Raw genomic sequence first — 20,212 nt, 5'->3', positions numbered from 1 at the left:
TAGTAAGGTTGCGATTGTTCGGAGAGAATTTGAGTTTTCGATTTGACGCCGCCAAATGCTTATTCTGGTTGTCCTAAAATGTCAGGAAGTTTAACTTTTCACCTGCACCATATTACCCCACCCCCACGCGACTCAATTTTGAAGTAATCATTTGAAGGAAAGACTATCAAGGGATACGCGTTTATCGATGGTGGTGATGAAGGAAAGACTATCAAAGTGATACGTGTTTATCGAGTGGTGGTGATCCCGGTGGTAGGAATTTTTCATCAAGGCGTCATTGTACCAGGGGATGTAGAACCTAGCCGGACACCCGGTCCAACGTTTGCAATCTGCTCCCAATCCACCAAACTCACTGGCTGCAACGAATCCACTTACTTCGGCTCTACGTAGCTAAACGTCCGCAGCAAGGATGGAAATCTTCATCGTAAATGAGCTGTGAACGTTTGACCCCTCCGAGTTTAAGTGGAGAAATATCATGTAGTTAGTAGTCTTGTGCACCTCCAAAGCGTTTGTAAATACAACAAAGGAGAAAACTGTTAAGAATCAACCTCTTATGCAAAGTCTTCCACTACCTTCAGAGAGATCATTGATTTGCCGGTCACCACGAGTAAACCAAAATTAGTTTCTCCAGAACTGTAGGATTTTCGTGGGACAGTCTAATCCGGTTGCGCGTCACAGTGCTATTTTATTCATAGCATTTTGTTTGAGTGGGTGATCTCACCAGTTCACTGACCACCACCGATTCATATGCGATAACCAACTTAAGAGACACAGCAAGAAATACAATCGAAGAATATTTTAACGTCCTACGGATCCCTGTAATTAGGAGACAACACATGCTGAATATTCAACGAAAATTCGACCCAGTTGGATGGCTGATTAACGTGTCTTGTCGGAAGTAACAAATTAGATGAGTTTTTAGCAAACTTCGGCACAACGCTAAGTTTTAGAGGGCTTGCCTTGTGTGCAGCATAATAATTGTTGACCACTCCATGTGCTGTGCAGTGGTAGTGAGAGCATTCACCTCTGTGGATGATCCCTATTTTTATGTATTGATAACCACACAGTAGATAATGCTGCGTTTCAAGATATTTCTATATAAATTACAATTTCCACTTGAACCAATGACACTGTTGAGCTAAATTGCGCCATAAAGCGCAACAAATTTTTCGCACGTTAATGTCGGCCATTGATATCCGTCTTGATAACCGTATAATTTGCGGTTTACATTGGTTGTCGCTAGGCCCATACCTATGCGTGACGCTGATTTGGAGGCCTAAGCCATGGATTCCACCCTGATTCAACCGACAATGATAGCACTTCATACTCATATATGTTGGTTGTCTGCCATGACCATGCCTCAAAATACACAGCCATTTTGGCAATTTACATGTCGGTATTTATTGGTTTCGTTGGTAATAGTTAATGGGAAGTCACTGGAGTTCTTGTTTTCCAGGAGCCATTTTTACTCGACAAGGATTCTACGGGGGGAAAATAAGCAATAACATGTCTAAGGCAAACTTGTTTACACGTCTTACTTTTATTAAGGCAAGCATACTACTTCCTCAGTTGGTCTATAATGAGTTGTCCATGCGTCCATTGACGTCGTCAAGATAACGACGCCAGTATTCAGTGAGCATACGCATTTTTGGACACAGCGAAGTTGAAGTTGAAAAAGTGTATACCAAAGGATATCTTATGCATAAGCGCTATAGACAAGATCCCCAAAATTTGGGGGCCGCACAATCTCTAAAAATATTCTCAAGCATATAGCTCTAGTGATAATCCAGTGAATGGACAGGTACTTGATGTTAATAAACTACTTAATGGCTTACTAACCCCGAAAACCTTATCATTTAAAACTTAAGTTATAACCATCCAAAAACCAACTTTAATAGCTCCACCAACTAACGACTCTGCTCTTAGGCACCGCTTATCAGCTCCCGTGCCCACGTTTTAAAAGCGACTCTTTCGTGATCTTTGGCGTCCAGTAATCGCCTAAACAGCTCCTACATCTTAAACGCAGCTAACGCACTGAAGGCTCTTTGCTATTGCAGGCTAGTCTGCGGCCTTTTTCCTTGCCACTCAGTTTGGCTTCGGCCTCATCTACTTCGTTCATTCCAGCATATTACCGCCAATCCTCACTTCCACAGCAATTTGTATACTAAGGACTCCATGAGTAATTAAGACAACTACACTTGACGCCTTTCATGTTGACGATGATGATCTAACTGGTGCTCACTAGGTTCACTATGGTAGGTGAGCAGGCCTGATTGCCAATTCTCAAGTACGTCGAATGGTTTTCGGACGAGTAAAGCCCACAAGAGATGACCCGATCATACTCTATAGTTTGTGCTAGTTTGGTGAGGTGCTTCGTATACCAGTAATCGGGCTTCCTTGAAGGGCTCTTTTTTGAGACCACATGAAGGGCAAAAGCGAGTCAGAGTAAGCCAAGCAATGATTTCGCAGTAACATGTGAAAATTATTACCGGAGAACTCAGTTGCGCTGATCATTGCCGTCTCCCCGGATGAAGATCCCGATGTTATGAGACATTGTTAGGCCTAGTCCAGTTGCGCCCTCAACAGCGCTCGTGCATCCGGGCTGTTACCTTCGATGCTTAGCTCTCCCACAGGCTCTTGAGCGAAAAGTCGACTTTAAACTTGTGCTTACGCATCAGTTATATCAGATTACGTTTGCAGTGCATAGCTATCTGCCCGATATCCCCAAATCAATGGAGATAAAAGATTTGGTGGCTATAAACACTGTGATACGCGTTGTTACAGCTGACGATGTTTGTCCAAGAAAGAAACACACTTCAAACCACATCCAAGAACAACACACCACCACAATCCCGCCAAAACCGCTAGTGTCCTCTATGCATCGACAGACGATGATCTGTCACAACGCATTCCCGCATTGCAGCTTGCTTGCCCATCCACGCTTGTTCCAACCGGCAGGTCTCTTCCTCCTCTAGCAATCCTAAGGGGTCCGAAAAATCGTTTTACACCGTTTTTCCCACCTTCCGCTCCAAAAATGCGGAAGACAACACGGCTGACAACTCCTCATTGAACTTCATGTCTCCCTTCTAATGACCCTCACAAATGCATTCTCAGCACAACACTGTGTCCTCTGCTGTGGGTTCAGGATTTCAACCCCCTAAACTCACTGCTCTTCCTGCAGTTTTAATCACACCTATATCGACACACGCCTAGCTTACCCTGCCTGACATGCCATCACCACACTTACACGTTTCCTCAGTGTGAAACCTCATCGCAGGCGATGTTAGCAACTTCCTTATTGAACGACCGGCTTTCCATTAAACTTATCATACCATCAACAACATACATGGAAAACCAAAAACAGCTTTTGTCGAACTCATTTGTTGCCGGGTGAAGCTCGTCCTGAATGTTGCGTATACTCGTGGGAGTCCTCCTAAGAATCCGAAACCAAAATTATAGCAGAGTAGGAACGCTGCATCATGTTTAATTTTAGAGGTTCACAAAATGCACGTGGCGTAGCGCCCTTGAAGTAATTTATTTGGTGAAGCATATACCATTTTTCCCGGTCTGTGACTTCGCCGTACCGAAGGCACTCCGTCGCCTAAGCGTGCAACACGACAACTCACCTCATTTTGGATTCTGATCACCTGAACCTGCACGCTTCGAACTTGCAGTGCATCTAGGCACATCCAACTTCCAGGATTAGTCAGCATCTATTTCTGCGCTGCACAGAGTGTTTCACGGTCATTCATATACACATTCGGTAGCCCATATTCCAAATCTGGTAACCTGTCTTCCTCTGCAGCTCCCCCACTCGATTTATGAAAAAGCGTTGTCAAAAGTTTGCAAAAACTGAGGTGGCTTTTTAATCCCATTTTGCCACAGCGTGCTCAAATACGTAATTGTCGCACCGCTAAAGATGCCTGCCAGCCACCTTCCAGGGAAACGCGGTAGCTGAGAAGGCACGTAAACTTCAAACACGATTTCTGGAGCCGTCTATTCGCACATTTACATTTCTACTCAGCTCCATGGATGAATATATAATTAGCCATGACCTCAGCGACTCGCCATTCAGCTGACGAACATTCCAGGTATTTGCGTATGGCCGCGTCAGCATGCATCGACCCCATAATCCCAATCCTTACACTTTCCACCAGGACGTCAGTCATCGTTTTTGAACTCGGCCAGTGTCTCCCAACTATGGCAGATCGAACTTGCCATACTCTTAGCTACCTGCTATTTCACACCGCGCAACGACCATCGCGATCACGATGATCAAGATAATCTTTGATTTATGCCGGCCTTAGTATATCATCATTAATTAACCGAACCTCACTATCCTGACAAGCTCAACGGGGCCACAACGGTCATACACAGACTGATGGCTTGGGCGTAATTTATTATATCTCCACTATTTCCCAGCCCAGAGTGTTTGTGCTTCCGAGTGACCGTTTTACCAGGCTGTATTTATACGAAATCTTCGGAGTACTGTGTGTCGAACTGTACATAAACCCAAGTTGCACAATTGAGTTGTCAGTACATCCGTGAATATAGAACCTCGCTATGCATCTAATACAGCACATTCCAACTACAATAGAAGACCCCCCACCCTTGCTAGCTGCGCTTAAACAAGTGTAAAACCGCGACTGTCTGGAGGAGAATTTAAGTTTTCTTATAAATACCGCCAAATGGTCTAATTGGTGTAAAAATTTTCCTGGTACCAACTGCAGTTCGAGAGAAGTTTGGTGTGGGTCTGTAAGGATAGGCAGCTGAACCACGGCAAAGATTGTGGCGTGGTTAGTCAGGAACCCAGCTACCCTCAACGTTCACAAGGATGCAGTGACAGCAAGCGCAGTTTCCTAAATGAGGGGATATCGAAACCGGCGTTGTTGGAACCCACGGCGCACAAAGCACTCGTTTGCACAGATTGGGAGACGCTGGAAAGGAGAATGGAGGGTGGAAACAATGTGCCTGTAATGATATCGAAACGGCAAACAAAAAATTGCCCAAGCTCACTAAACGGAAGTTACAAGCGGACTATGGATTTCTGTCTGGGATTCGAGGTGGCCCATCGCTGATTTCTGTAATCGGGAGAGAGGTACCTACATAAGTTCGTGCGATAAGCACGTGTTATCAGATAGAGACTAGTTTCAACTGCAGTACAGCATCCTAGTATATATCCCGTGCCCGAAGTCCCCTTTGATTATATGCAAACTGTTTCACAAAACAAAGACTGAGAAAATACTAGGTGTTCGGCTGAAGAACACGGAATGTTAGGATACCGAGGGGGTTTTCTTGACCGAAATCATGTTTTCGAAGGAACTTTTTGCGTTGAATGATCTTCCTCCGACGGTGCTCCACGTTCCTTCTAGAACCCAGTTCAAAGCTCCATTAGAAATTCATTTGCGCGAAACCTCGCGCATGCAAGCATACCACCCCGGGCCTTGAACATAAAGAGCAGTGCTGCACACTTTTTTCACTTGTGCCTTACAGGTGCAGGACAGCCACTGAACGACAAGAACAAAAGCGACTCGTGAAACTTGGACAAATGCCTCGATCCTGTGTAACAATCCGTGAAACCGTGAATGGAACAGCCGCTTTTCAAGGTCAATCAGGCGGCAGTGCGCCATTTGACTTTAATTTACGTCGTCACGTGTCTTCGCTCAGGTCCAGACCGCAAGTCGCCGACTCTGGTCTTCGCTCGAGGACTGTTTTCTGAACATGCGCGAGATAGTCCATTTTCAAGTTGGTCAATGTGGAAATCAAATTGGTTCTAAGGTAGGTTACTGTAATTTAACTCACTTGATGGACATATTCAGTTCTGGGAAGTTATTTCTGATGAACACGGAATAGATACATCCGGTGCCTATCATGGCGATTCTGATTTACAGTTAGAACGCATCAACGTGTACTACAATGAAGCATCAGGTGGACGGTACGTACCAAGGGCCATACTCGTTGACCTGGAACCTGGTACAATGGATAGCGTCCGAGCGGGTCTGTTTGGACAACTCTTTCGCCCGGACAATTTTGTTTTTGGTCAGAGTGGAGCCGGTAACAACTGGGCAAAAGGACACTACACAGAAGGCGCCGAGTTAGTTGACTCTGTTCTTGACGTTATGCGGAAGGAAGCAGAGTCCTGTGACTGTCTCCAGGGTTTCCAACTCACTCATTCGTTGGGAGGCGGCACTGGATCTGGCATGGGAACACTACTCATCTCGAAAATTCGAGAGGAATATCCCGACAGAATTATGAGCACGTTTTCTGTCGTCCCTTCCCCGAAGGTAAAAGTTTCAGTTTTCCTCAACATTATGCCTTAAGGTTTCCGACACAGTTGTTGAACCCTACAACGCTACTCTATCGGTACACCAGTTGGTGGAGAATACAGATGAGACATTTTGCATCGACAATGAAGCCTTGTATGACATATGCTTCCGCACGTTGAAGTTAACAACGCCCACTTATGGAGACTTGAACCATCTGGTCAGTGCTACTATGTCAGGTGTTACGACATGTTTCCGTTTCCCTGGGCAGTTGAATTGTGATTTGCGCAAGCTAGCGGTGAACATGGTACCGTTCCCACGACTTCACTTCTTCATGACTGGATTCGCTCCATTGACCAGCCGGGGTAGCCAGCAGTACCGGGCCCTGTCGGTTCCTGAACTAACGCAGCAGATGTTCGATGCGAAAAATATGATGGCTGCTTGCGATCCGCGCCACGGAAAGTACTTGACAGTAGCTGCTATATTCCGCGGTCGCATGTCAATGAAGGAGGTGGACGAACAAATGTTAAATGTACAGAACAAGAATTCTAGCTATTTCGTCGAGTGGATTCCTAACAATGTAAAGACGGCTGTTTGCGATATTCCTCCACGCGGCTTGAAGATGTCGGTTACGTTTATAGGAAACAACACTGCGATTCAGGAGTTGTTCAAGCGGGTGTCCGAGCAGTTCACTGCCATGTTTCGTCGCAAGGCTTTCTTGCATTGGTACACGGGTGAAGGTATGGACGAGATGGAGTTTACGGAAGCTGAATCTAACATGAATGATTTAGTAAGTGAGTATCAGCAATATCAGGATGCTACCGCAGAGGAGGAGGGAGAATTTGAAGAGCAAGATGAAACTTGATTTTTCGTCACTTTGGACAACTTGACTTCGGTGATGTATACCTCGCTTTCTACCATTGTTTTGTCTAATCCGTGGGGAGTTTATCGCTGGTTTTCTTATGATTACCTGTTCATGATATCTGGTTAAGTATAGAATTTCTGTGGGTCCTTGATGTTGGACTTCTTGAAAACCCGCTTCCCTCGTATGAAATAGGCTTGCGTTGCCTATTCTCTGTTCTACAATCATTTAAAGCGAGCAATCGTTCTTGAAACCTTCACATACGCCTTCGTGTGTTACACGCCTCCAGCGATTTCAGGTATGCGGTTACCCTGCTCGAGTGTGTTTGGTTGTCCATTTGCACAGCCGTACTACTGGGCAACATGCGTAACGTATTTCATGACTTATTGGAACACAGTTTGTTCCAAACAACCCCTTCCACCAATTTGTCACCACTTTACCAGCCTTGGAAATTTTTATTCACAATTCTGAGCGCACTGATCCGGAAATCTTCCAGAATTCATTCGTCTTTTACATCCACGACTACGTTGGCGTATGAGAATGTATAAGGAAATCGCCAGTCTGTGAATCTCGGTCGAACTAGTTGTTGACTTTAAAACAATCTCCGAGTGGATGAATTGTCTAGTTAGCTTTCTAACTAGAAATAACATCGAATTCAATCTCTCCAACTACGTAATCATCGGAATGAAGGTTGTAGTCATAGCGAAGTCTCTAGGGTGCTGTGGAAGAATATCACGCTTAAGTGAGTGCGCTGCTTATCCATCAGTTGACTGGTCTCACCGTATGTCAAATAGTTGGAACTGATTGCTTGGTTTGCATTTGTATTCGTAATGCCGAAGACGAATTTATAAAAAGTCGGTAGTATACGCGTTGCTACTAAGTTGAATGTAGGTTTTGTGCGTATCAAGGAGCGTCGCCTAGGGAAGTCGTTCATTAGCTCTAAGATATCGTCGTTATAAAAAGACACAAAACCAAACTAACTAACTGACCATATACCTGGCAAGTCAGTGGTCTAAACATTTCTTACGTTCGATACGACTGGTTTCTGTGCCTCGGCCCGATTCCCGCCTATCGGGTCGACCAGCTAACGCGTTCAGTGAGTCCGAAGGTGCATTTATCTATGTGCCAGTACGTTCTGCTGGTGTATGCGGACGCAGCTACTGATAGATTGATGCGTATGTGGGACGAGAACAGTGAAAGCACTTTGCGTTTAACTGCTAAGGCTTATTTTTCCCGTTTGTGAAGGTAGAATTAGTCTTCGGTTGGATGAGCGCGGCTACTGTCCACGGGCATTGTGACTGGTGATAAGAGATCCAATGCACATAACTGAGTTTCGAGACCACAAACCGCGTGTTCATATCATCAGGGACAGGAAAATTTTGTACGTCTCTCCAGCCTCGAATAAGAACCTGGCAAAAACAAGCATCCACGAAGACCGTATTGTAGTGAGGCGTCGGAAAGTCGACTGCTCTCCTTAGGGTCGGATTTATTCTCAGCAATAGCGGGTTTCACATTTCCTAAAAATGTCACGTGTAATGTTTATTTGTCATTTCGATGGATCCGTAGGATGTGATTAGAACGACGGAGGGAAAATTTCCAAATGGGTCAGTACCAGTCACGCCGCATCACCGGAACTGATTTAATGCGGACCTCACTGAATATAGACGTTGATCAGACTTGGTGAGTTCGCGCCTCCTGGGAAAGAAATCCTACTTCAAGTAGAGGGTTTTCATTATCTCTGAGATACTTTATCCTCGAGGGGACTGGCGAACTCGAAATTCCGTAAATAGCGGGTGATCGTGCACCACTTCCCCCGTCAGTACCATCACTGTCTTCAGCCAGTACTGAGATTGATCAGCGGTTATCTTCACGAACAGTCCACGAAATATTCCCCGTCGACCAAGCGCTGTGATCTGATCGCCTCCGAAGAACGGCAGAATGCGATGTCAGATTCTTGTGGCCTCTTGATTAGATTTATATCTAAAGTCTTCTTTAGCCTCAGTTTCAGATTATTTTTTGGTAGGGGTGGATAAGTGACTTGTGTCCCATTGTATAACAATGTATTGGTTCTCAGTGATGGACATTTTTGTCGAATTCCGAACGCGTAGCTGGATGGGAAGAAACCCGATGATGGCAATGATGGTAATGGCGGTTGTGATGTTGATGATGCTAATGACGGTGATGGCAACCTGGATGAAGGACCTCCTCTAGGCTTGTTAGCTGTAGGTGTTGTCGAGTCGAATCTTAGTAAATATTCCAATGTTTATAAAGATACATGATCACTGGCTACTGGGTACCGCCTGGCATCTGTTGCATCCAAATTTCTCCCTGTTCTTATTCTGTGTAGGTTTACTGAGCTCAGACAAAAAGTGATTCATGAAACTTAACGGGGTTTTCTTCTGCTCAGCTTTGCTTTGCGACAGATTCAGGAACAGCGGCCTTGTTTAAAGCGACTAACAACGACAGACCCCTGGGACTGAAAGTTGGCTTCTCTTCCATTGATCGTGCGGCACAATGGTGTAATGGTGGTTTTTGTTGGACGGTCTTGTCCCCCCCCAGATAACATTGATTTTCCTTGAAATTGCTGTGCGATGGATGCGCTTTTTCACCTGAGTTCATCGAAGGCAGTTTGTGGCGGGGGTATTTCCTTTTCGCCGTTCCGCTCAATTTTCTTACTGATGCGACCGTAGAGTTTCCGCATCCACAAACTAACGATTGTAAGTTCGGAACGCCTCTGAATCCTAAACGACGTAGCTCACCTTGGATGTGACTCTGTCGAAATGAAAACATTAAGAACTGTCCAAGTGATTCTAACCAAAAGTTTAGTATGCGTTTTCAAACGAAGCATAAATTACTACTATGAGAACTGATAGGATCAAACATGAACCTGCTTCTTGTAGACAAGCCAACTAGGGTAGCTGCATCAATTCTGATGATCCAGCCACGAGTGATGCTTTCATCCGTATAGAGAGGGCCCGGGTGACTTACCAAACTGCGTTACCTATGGTATAGATGTGATATCAGGGGAAAGTTTACAACGCTACAGTGTGTTACATAATATCATATGGATAAAAGCTGGTCACTAATTTTTTCTTATCTTTGATGTCTTGAGGGCCTTCCACCAGTCTGGTGAGGATGTCAGATCAGTAGCGCCAAAGTTGAGCGGTTTCCAATGAAATCACCTCGAACACGATACAAATGCTCTCATTACTCGATGAGTGCGCTGGTGTGGCTACTGCTTGTTATACCTGTATTGGACTTTTCTTAGGTAACCATGAGTTGGGTAGAGGAGGTATGGCGGCAGTCGAATCATGATTTGGTGCTGAAATTTGCATGTCACGTAAATCCAAATTTCCGTGGACTAACTCCGAGAACAGAACACAATGAACTGAACAGAGAGAGACGAATATGGCCATCACCATCCTAATGGTGTGTAGTGAATCTAACTTGACCTCATGGTAATTACCCCATCCATTTGTTTACATTGCCCATGTACTTTTGATCTCCACTTGTTTTGCTTATGTGTACCCGCCACTCACTTTGCCACAAAAGCTGTCACGTCCGACACTGACCTACTCGTTCATGCACATTCATGTCCGATTTGCTTACCCTTGTAGGAATAGTACCGTAGAACTTCGAGCCCACTTCTTCCTTTTGATATTCGGGATTGTCAAACCTACGCGTCACTCGAATTTTCGTATCGGGAACCTCAAGAGTGAGCATGTACCAAGCTATCGACTCCGGTACATCGCTAAATCTTCTGGTCACTACTAACAGCAACCATCAGTTTTTCACTGTGTCGGTTGCTACCTCCAGTTTGTGGCACCCCTTTTCCACAAAGTCTGTGGACGAACTTGCGATGGTTAATGCTGTTGTACAACCTAAGCATCACTTACGGGTGACGATGATGATGAAGATGGTAATATCATATTGATAATGATGGTGATGCTCCCGAGTAAGATCGGCAGCCGTGCAGTGTTACGATAAAGGGAGCGAACTGTATATAGTTTGAAAAAAAGGCAGTCGATTGTGTCAAATCTACCTGAGACGTCAAAATCAGACTACAAAGATATTATACTTATTAAATGCTTCCCTAATATGGACTGTACTGAAGCTGACAAAAACTTGTTCCAGTCGTATCAATCTGCGATTACGTGATTTGTACACGGGCACACAAGCTGGTACTCCTGAATAAAGATTATCGATCGGTTTTCAGGAGATTAAGTCAACCGATTCCAGTCGGGCTCGCGGACGTAGTAACTGTTAAACTTCCTATCACTCTTATTAACTGGGTAACGCGAGATTATGATTGAGGTCAGTTACCTTAATATGCCACTTTCAACCCACCGTACAGCTATTGCATGATATATCCGTTCGAGACTACAACAGATATGACCTTAATTGTGATATAGTTTTCCCATATTTCGTCTCGATTGGTTGCTTGGCGAAAAGCTTCTATTTGGTGGTGCACTGAATCTCTCCTTAGCTTACCTAACCGGAAAGCCTAACATGGCCATTTCGCTCTGAGGAAGAATAGTCAACGAGATTAAACTCGTCTCCGGTCCCACTATCGTAATCATTGAACCACCTTCGGAAAGGATAGATTCCCATCTGTGGACCGACTTATGCAAATGATCCATGCGAACGATATTGTTCGTTGCCAATTTTGTTTAACAACTGTCGATATATTCTGTTGAAAATCAGTAGAAAGTTCCGCTGTTCAAATGACCGATTAGATAAAGTAAGTAAATAAACCCACAAGATGGTTCAGTTGATACTAAACTAATAATCAACTGGACTCGGCAGCGGTGGCTGTCCAAATGTCATCAGGTTGCTTCATATCAGCTTCGATGCATGATAATTGTGAGTGATCTGTGTGGTTGGTAACGCCGTTTACTTTCATTTGTTTTTATTATTTTTTTTATTGTTTTCACTATCATTTTATTTTTTTAATTTTTATTAAAGGAGGCCATCTTGAGATTCCGTTTGGATATCTTCCGAATAATTTTGCCCTGGTTGTGAAAGTAGTGGGATTTATTGAAGATGCAGTTATAGGCGGCAACTCGTTCTTCCTGGTATTTATAGCCAATGAGAAAGTGAATGTTACTGAGGGAAACGCCTGGAGAAATTGCGCAATATCTTTGGCGTAAAGTACGTATTTAAGCATGGGCGGAAAATTAGGCCTTCCCATGTTATGTTGATGAGGCACCGTTGACGTGAATTTGATAGATTGGTGCAAGTCCACCGAAAGTATCTAATCGGTGTTTCCCATCTGATGCTCTGTGACTCAATGAAGTGCACCGCCATCCCCCAGTGCAAATTAAGTTAAAGAATATCGTGAACGGAAGATCCAGTTGAGGCTCTCGTTAAAGTCAATTTGAATTTTTGAATGGGTGGATTTCGTGAGCACTGATTCTTCTACATCATTTGTCAGGGTTAGGTTTGTTCCTTTGTTTGCGTAGGGTTCTGATCAGCCAACGAATGACCTCAACCTTCTTGGGACCTGATTGTCCGTCAACCTTCTACTTGAAGTTTGCGTAGGGTTCTGATCAGCCAACGAATGACCTCAACCTTCTTGGGACCTGATTGTCCGTCAACCTTAGGTTCTACTTGAACACACACTGGATAGCTTTCGACAAGTGTGCTCATTTGCGAACGAATTCGGTCTTGACAGGAGACTCAAAGTAATCTCCGCTTCAATCAAATTTGCTGCACCAAGCTGTTTTATGTCGCAGTTTGGTACGGTATTCGACACATTGTCTCGATCGTGGGCTATCGGAGAGTTTTAGGCGACCTTATGAGTAGTGTGTTTCATCTATAAAATGTGTGACAGTCTGGAATTTCGTACTAACTGAAACATGAGACAGTCTGGTACAGCACATTCAGTATAATAAGACTAATATAAACAAAAAATCCGGCTGGATTCCGTCGAGTCTCTCGTCAAAACCAAATTCGTAGGCAAATGGGAGTATTAGTCAAAAGCCGAATTGTCGTTCGACCCAGGTGCCAGTGAATCATGTCCCTATTCACTAGATCTTATCCGGTCTTTTCTAGTCCTCGTGGTTAAGAAGTGAGAAAGTCGACGCGTTTTATATTTTGTTGAAGGTCATTAAAGACTGGATATCACCAAACTGTCCACTAGACCAAGAGGAGAAAGGGAGCTTCAGGTGGACAAATATAGAAGTAAGAGCCGCGTACCATACCAGTTTGGTGTTTTATTGTGTCTTGCGAATATGCTGGCTCACTATAGAGAAACGTGTGAGTGAAGCAAAGCTCTGTGGGGAACACTTGTGATAAATAATACTGCATTGTCCAGAAAGGGGGGATCAATGTTTCGCTGCTCCCCCTTTGAGGAAACACTCTCGATGGATTCCAAAATGACTCCGTGACATGACCAATTTCTCGTTTTTTGAATGTTTAATTTCCTCGTTTCTGAGATGTTTTTGATTCAGAGAAACATCTGCAAGAAAATGCAACGGTTTCTGTAAAGCTGTCCAATCGACGGAAATGCTGTTTCATGAGGACAGAGTTCCTCGAGGAGAGGTACTTTAACGCATTACATTCGAAAACCAATTTGATTAGGACTGGTGACCATAGTGTCCTGATAACCTTTGCGACAAGTGATGATAGTCAAGGCTCAAAGCAAAAGTTTAGGCGCCAGCCAGAATAAACAGGAAACCTAAAGGAGTACTGAAATGTATTAAATCGTTAGTGTACGTACATTTTACTGCAAGTATGTGAGGACAGCGGACTCTATGGTCGTTAGACGCACTGCGACCGTTTTTTTCAATGCCATGTACAGCAACATTTGTAGATGGATACCATAGAGGTGACACCATAGAAAATATGCGATTTTGTGTTCGCAACACAACACAGACTCCGTCTGAATTCTGCACAAGGCCTGAAGAATTAATCTACATTTAGGGCGAATTTCAAGGCAATACAGACCCATTGCATCCATTGTCCTCAGGTGTATGTTGAATCTACGAAGGTATTTCCATTTACTGACGAGTCTTGACGTGGCCTGCTTCAACAAACTACTTCTTCCGCTGCGTATCGACGATGCCTGGGTTCCATAAAGGGTGAGATTACTTTAGTACTCTCCATTGTGTGAGGAAATGAACTTCACACTCGCAAGTTCTGAACATTTCGAGTATTTGTCATTTCAATATCTGAAGAACAGTCTGTGTGAACGGTACGGGGTAGTTTTATGGATCTAAAGTTTAGATCTTTCGAGGTGCATTCACATCGTTATTAACGCCAGTTCGAACATCGTGAGCGAGCTCTGCAGAGTTAGGATGGGTCTAAAACGATTTAGATACTCTTCTGTTATTTCAATTGCCATTCATGTGTTATCCAATGTTATTATTATTCGCTTAATAATAGTGCCATTATATTTAAAGTGGGCATAATATGTAAACGGTAGACTTGGAATCTTGAATAGGTCAACTGCGAGACAGGTTGAGAGCCAAAACAAGTGACAATATGCTGTCAGTGAGCGGCTGTCTGCAGGTTATTTCATTCACTTCATCAGGTTGTATTATAAAAGCCGGGTGCTTTTTCTGACAGTCCAGGTTTGTCCAAAATCAGGAAATCAAGGTTATGCGTGCTAGTAGGACAAGACAGAATAAATGAAAAGACTGGACGAATACGGAGTTTGTGATTACCAGGTGTGATGCGCCTTGTGAAGTACACTGTTAACAGGAAGACTCAGGTGTCCACAGAAAAGGAATTTATGCAAGCAAACGCTTCCTCTCGAAAACAGAGGCTGCCGGAAAATCACTGCAAGAACAAGATTGTTTGCTCAGAATACATGGGTATGCTGTGACCCAGAACCAGGCTAACCAAAAGTGAATAGCTGCACTTTCTGATTACCCAAGCGTACAGACTTCCGTGAATTTCGCACATAACCACGTCTCGCCATTAGGTAAGTAAATATCCTCCACCAGATCAGTATCCACTTTTGGATGATTCGGCGGTGTGGGGTTATGTAATAATACAGAACAGGCGAATGTATCTCACCCTTAATTGTGACAAAGCAAAAACGCGTGAATGGTGTCAGAAACGTGAACGACAAGTCGATAAACTGGAGTTAGGCAGCGTTCTTTGCTCAGGATACCTGTCCATTTACCAAAAGTTCCATTGTCGAAGTGGGCTGCCACGTGGTCGGATTATCATGTCCATTAAGTCAGTAAACAGATTCACAGTCAGCAGTATTCGGTTATCGACTTAGAATTTTGGACTTTGGCGAATACTACTCAAGAAAGAACCTATTGGGTAGAACAAACCAACTTGACCTCGAATCCTTGCATTTGAACTTGTGTTTCCGAGACATAAAGGTTGCGTTAGCACTCCTAGGAGGTGACGTACTATAGATAGTTAGGAGTGTTAAAAGTCACTTTAGTGAATTTACGGATTAGAGTCCCATCAGAATTATCGTAAAGGTGGAAGTGATCAAAGTTGCAACGATCATAGTGAGTGCATTTGGTTTTGCAAGAACGATGTACGAAACTAAGTCCAAGGTGCGCTGTCGAAGTTATCAGTCGAAATTTGTTTGCATTTAAACATCGAATGCGAATTTACTCGCGCTAGGTCCTTGTAGTGGACAACGACGTGCTCTAGCTTGGGCGGAGTGGGCAAGCACTCTCTCCTGTGGGAAACATCGGTTCACCCACCGGTTTTGTCGGTCGTCCAAGTTCCTATCCCGTTGTTGACCTGTTACAATTACGAATGGGATCTGCGCCCTTCCCACTGGTCTCTTCTCCGAAACATGTGCCGGCAACAACGAATAGAGCAAATGGTTTGTTTGTCTTCAGTCATATGTACAGTACTTTTCCGATGAGTGAATCATAAGTGAAGACATTTTACGATCAGGTGTTCAAATCTACGGTCTTTTCACATAGCCGTTGGAGTTTTCAATAAGACCTAACAAACTAATCCTTGTGAATGTACCGATGTAAACCAAGCAATGCTACCACGCAACTTTATTCAATGGTTGATTGGAGTCCGGTGATGGAAGGACCATGAGCAACGGTCCGGAACCAGGACAACACTTGCATACAAATATATGTTTATAAGTTAATTCAGACCTCGACGAACGAATCATTTGGAATGTAGCTGTTGTAACACCTGTCGATAAGAGGATGCTCAGCAGTAAAAGGTTGATATCAATAAAAGATCATGTATGGATAAACTCATATGGGTTTTAACGTGTTCCAGACAAACCTGAGGCTTGCGGTGGTACCCTATTTTGGAGAAAAACAATGCCGTAAAAGTTATTGGTCCGATAAACAGATACAGAAAGGGTGGACGGATATTTGGATAGTTTTGACCACTATCCCACGTACGCGAAGACACAGTCAATCGCTAATTACCTCGGTGTTAGTGATAGACTCATCCAAACCTTAGGCCAAATCGTTGGGGAGCTTTTCGTAATGGGCAGTTTCGCATGATTGGAGAGGGACTGCTTTGATAGGACTAGAGACCATGACCTCTCGCCTAACTGAGGATCAATCCACCATAGGAAACCACCAAATTTGGAACACTTGCTGACAGGCTGAATTCTGTATGTTGCGATTGCTATGCAGCCACCAATACGCTCACCTCATTCGGGTTAGGGACCATCCCAACAGCAGAGCCTGTCATTTTTTCGATATTCAGATGCCACATCAACAATCGTTGGCCATCAAACACCCTTCGTTCACTAGTTAGTTTGCGAAACTGGTGAATGCTAACTGGAAATTTCAATGATGTCGAACAAATCTTCCGTCTACGACGATCTTCAACCGAATGATCAAAATAACGACTGCCTCAGGTTCATCGGGTCGATATGGAGGTATCGAAGTATATTTATATCTGTATTTTGGGCTATGATGAGTTCCGTCTTAATCAGTCTTATCAACAATGTCACCGATTGAGCTTTACCTGTGGATGGCCAACGTATAGTTTGTAAATCGGTGGAATAGACTCATTAATTTAGTGGCAATCTTATGGGAGACTAAGCTGAATCACAATCAAATATCACTTTTTGATATGCTTTGCCACATAGTTTTAATCTGGCATTCAGTGAAAGCATAAGATCATTGGGAACTGGGGAGCTACGCCCGCCTGATAAGCTCAGTGAGCTGTTGTAAAGTTTTCAGTAACCTACTAAGTAGTGTGTTAGGTCAGGTGATTAAGATTGACTCATTTTGAATGAACTTCATCTTGGCTGAAAGAACATGCTGTGTTGCATGAACTGACTTCCGTCCAAACGGAGCCTAGCCCTGCTGGACCAACTCAGATGTATTGTGTGCGATGTGACCATAGTTCACATTTTGATTATCAAATTCACTCCCCCTTTTTGTTAGCGATGCCGGGTACCTCATCTCGTAGACCCTGAATGAATCCTTTTAACTCGTTTCAAGTTTACAAATTATATACTTGTTGTTTGCCTTTTCATTTAGCGACTAAGAAGGTTCCGTTTGAGAATTTACTGTGTAAAGCAGTTCGAACCAGTTAACCTGCTAATCATGTTCGCTTATAGATCGTGGAGAACGTGGGCTTTAGGCTGCAAAAACCACAGTCAATAACTGTTTATTTCGTGTGGATAGACCTGTTTCAGGTTTGGGTCGATAATTTTGCACAGCATTTAGATATCCAGTCTACCGCTTCAAGTAAACAGTGCATCACACGTTATTTTCGGTCGTTCTTGTATATATTATAACTAGTGGACTCAAAGATCGATACTTGGGGCGGATTCAAAATGTTACCTCATAGCGTTTATCGGTGCATTGATCGTCAACCCTGCACTGACGATGTCATCTGGATTGGTGATGAAACGTTTGCAATCCAACTGCCAAGCTCGGCCAACAGACCAACAACCAAACAGCGCACCCGAGCTACCTACATTCCGCAACATTGCTAGTTCATGGATTGTTTTATGCAGCCGGTAATTTCCTTATCCTCTGCGGTAGCGTAGCTTTGCGAATTCCTAATGCCTCATGCATATTTCAAGAATGGACTGTATCATGTAATTCTTGTGACGTAATGGTCCGTTTGACTAGGTTCATATTGTGGGGCCTTCTGTGACTGGATGTCACCGTGGGCACAAAAATATTCAGCATGCTATTCGGACTTACGGTTCGGTAACTCGTTTCGTGATGGCAGGTGGATGTCCAATTCGTCGGAGTTCACACTAATGTCAGATGCTGTATGAAAATATCTCTTAGTGCCCCCTCATTCAAAATGTAATACAAGTATTGCTTAATTGATGCAAGTCACCCGTTCGCTAGTTTTTTTTCTGATTGAATTCTGTTAGGGCTATAAAAAGGTCTTGTGATAGTGGCGGATTGAGTCGGAAAACCTATCACTACTACAAAATTGTTGTTATGAAAAACCTCTCTTCTTGACTGAGTAACGGATAACGGATATCGTGAGAGTGACGGTGTGATGTGTGCAACTGAAAAAAGACTTCACCAAAGAGATGGATGTTGAGGGGTGAGGAAGCCTTTTTGGCAAACAACGACGGTACGTGTTCAGCTATTCTTTCAAACCAATTCCTGTTTGTCTGACCACAACCGCGAGTGAATTGAAAAACATCATGTCCATCCACGATGTTATTCTACGTGGTGGTGAAAGGAAGGTGGAGCCGAAGGATCGGAAATTTGCATTTCACCGTGGCAGTTGCAGTCGGAAGTGGTGATGTAGCAATCAGCCTGTACCGTTCGTTTCTTGTTGCTATCACTTATCGTCATTGTTTCACTGGTCTTGGACCGCGACAGCAACACGAATGACCTTGACCACGCAATCACCATTGTTCCGCACGTGATGAGCCTGTGGTAGTGTGGTGATCGTTGTCACGTGATGAAACCGAACTGAATTAGAACGAAAATATGTGGATACCGTTTGTTCGGTCGAACATTCTGAGCCTCCATGAACTGTTTTGAGAAAAGTTGGGGTTGTCAGCTCTCCTAGCGAAGCGGATTGTTGCATTCTATTAAGCATTCAAATTTGTGGCACACAGAAGAGTGCTTCTAGCGGAGCTGGTGTGGTAAGTCCTTAAAAAAACACTCCACTGTGTGTTTGGTTCTAGTTAGGAAGCGTTGCGTGGATGTAGCAGAATCGGTCACGCATCGTTTTAGTTGACAGTTCTCAACGTTTGAAGAAGAGCCAGGCAACTACTATCTAAAAAAATAAGAAATCATGTAAACGACATTTCATCCTGCAGGATCCAATCGTAGATATGGTCTCTGTGCCATAAATTGTTACAAAATCAGTCCCTGTATATAGGAATTCTGTACACAAACAATAAAGCCAGTTCCTGGCACCTTCCACGATTCAGTGATGAATCTTCTGAAATCTTCTGAAAAGTGCCAGGGTAAAACGGCTTCAAATTATGCCTTCCGATGTAAAACAGTTCGTCGGATTATAATATAACAGAAGGACCAATAGCTGGGGCCATTCTGACCGGTTTTGCTTAATGAAAAACCCTGCAGTTTATTTAAGAGGTTGTTAAACTACCAATATTTTTAGATACAGTAACATTTTGCGAGTTACAGATTGACAGAAAACACAGACACTATTCAGAAAACTGCAGGTGGTTTATGTGCGTAACCGACGTCCAAAATTGCACGACAACAGGACTGTCACGTGTCAGACAAGGGGAATCACATGGCTGCTGATTTCGAGTCACTTCAGGTGGCGGCAGACGGTCACATAGATGAACTAATGAGTTAATCCTGAAACAACTGTTTACTCGACAATTCTGTACAAGATATCTATGGAAGTGTGACTTCAAGCGCTATAGGTACCCGTAACAATAACATCTTTCATCCGACATTTGACTTTCGTTTGTTAGCAGAAAAAAGCATTTACTGGCAATGAGAAGATGAGTGGTTGACTGAATTTGTCACGAATATCATGCCAACTGAAGCATGAGGCGACCTGTGTGCAGGACATTCAGTTGTAGAATATCATAAAACAAAGATTCAGTCGGGTCTCTCGTGAAAACCAAATTGATTTGCAAATGAGTGTATCTTTCGAAAACAGTCCAATTTGGGTTCAATTAGAACATAAATTTGACGGAAACTCGGGGACTGCGCCTACC

The 20,212-nt window shown here is 43.7% G+C and overlaps 2 protein-coding genes across 2 annotated transcripts in view; one reads left to right on the top strand and one right to left on the bottom strand.

The window, feature by feature from the left end:
• The window catches only part of T265_07282 (hypothetical protein), a gene marked incomplete at both ends in the record, with an annotated part of 92,306 nt that overhangs the window by 25,546 nt on the left and 46,548 nt on the right, over positions 1–20,212 (bottom strand). Inside the window, one exon of the mRNA XM_009172760.1 lies at positions 10,735–10,876. Within this exon, the coding sequence (XP_009171024.1) occupies positions 10,735–10,876 (142 nt within the window). The remainder of the gene's footprint in view (positions 1–10,734; positions 10,877–20,212) is intronic.
• On the top strand, positions 5,373–7,128 carry T265_14251 (hypothetical protein; the record flags this gene model as incomplete). The annotated part of the gene is given in 5 exon segments (XM_009172768.1): positions 5,373–5,482; positions 5,494–5,653; positions 5,668–5,778; positions 5,820–6,284; positions 6,322–7,128. Coding segments are annotated over 5 exon segments (1,653 nt in total), but the record flags the coding sequence as incomplete, so codon positions are not given.

Source organism: Opisthorchis viverrini (assembly GCF_000715545.1).
Source record: "Opisthorchis viverrini unplaced genomic scaffold opera_v5_163, whole genome shotgun sequence".
Taxonomy (NCBI): Eukaryota; Metazoa; Platyhelminthes; class Trematoda; order Opisthorchiida; family Opisthorchiidae; genus Opisthorchis; species Opisthorchis viverrini.
The sequence above is the reverse complement of the archived record's forward strand: the minus strand, read 5'-3'. Positions and strand labels throughout refer to the sequence as shown.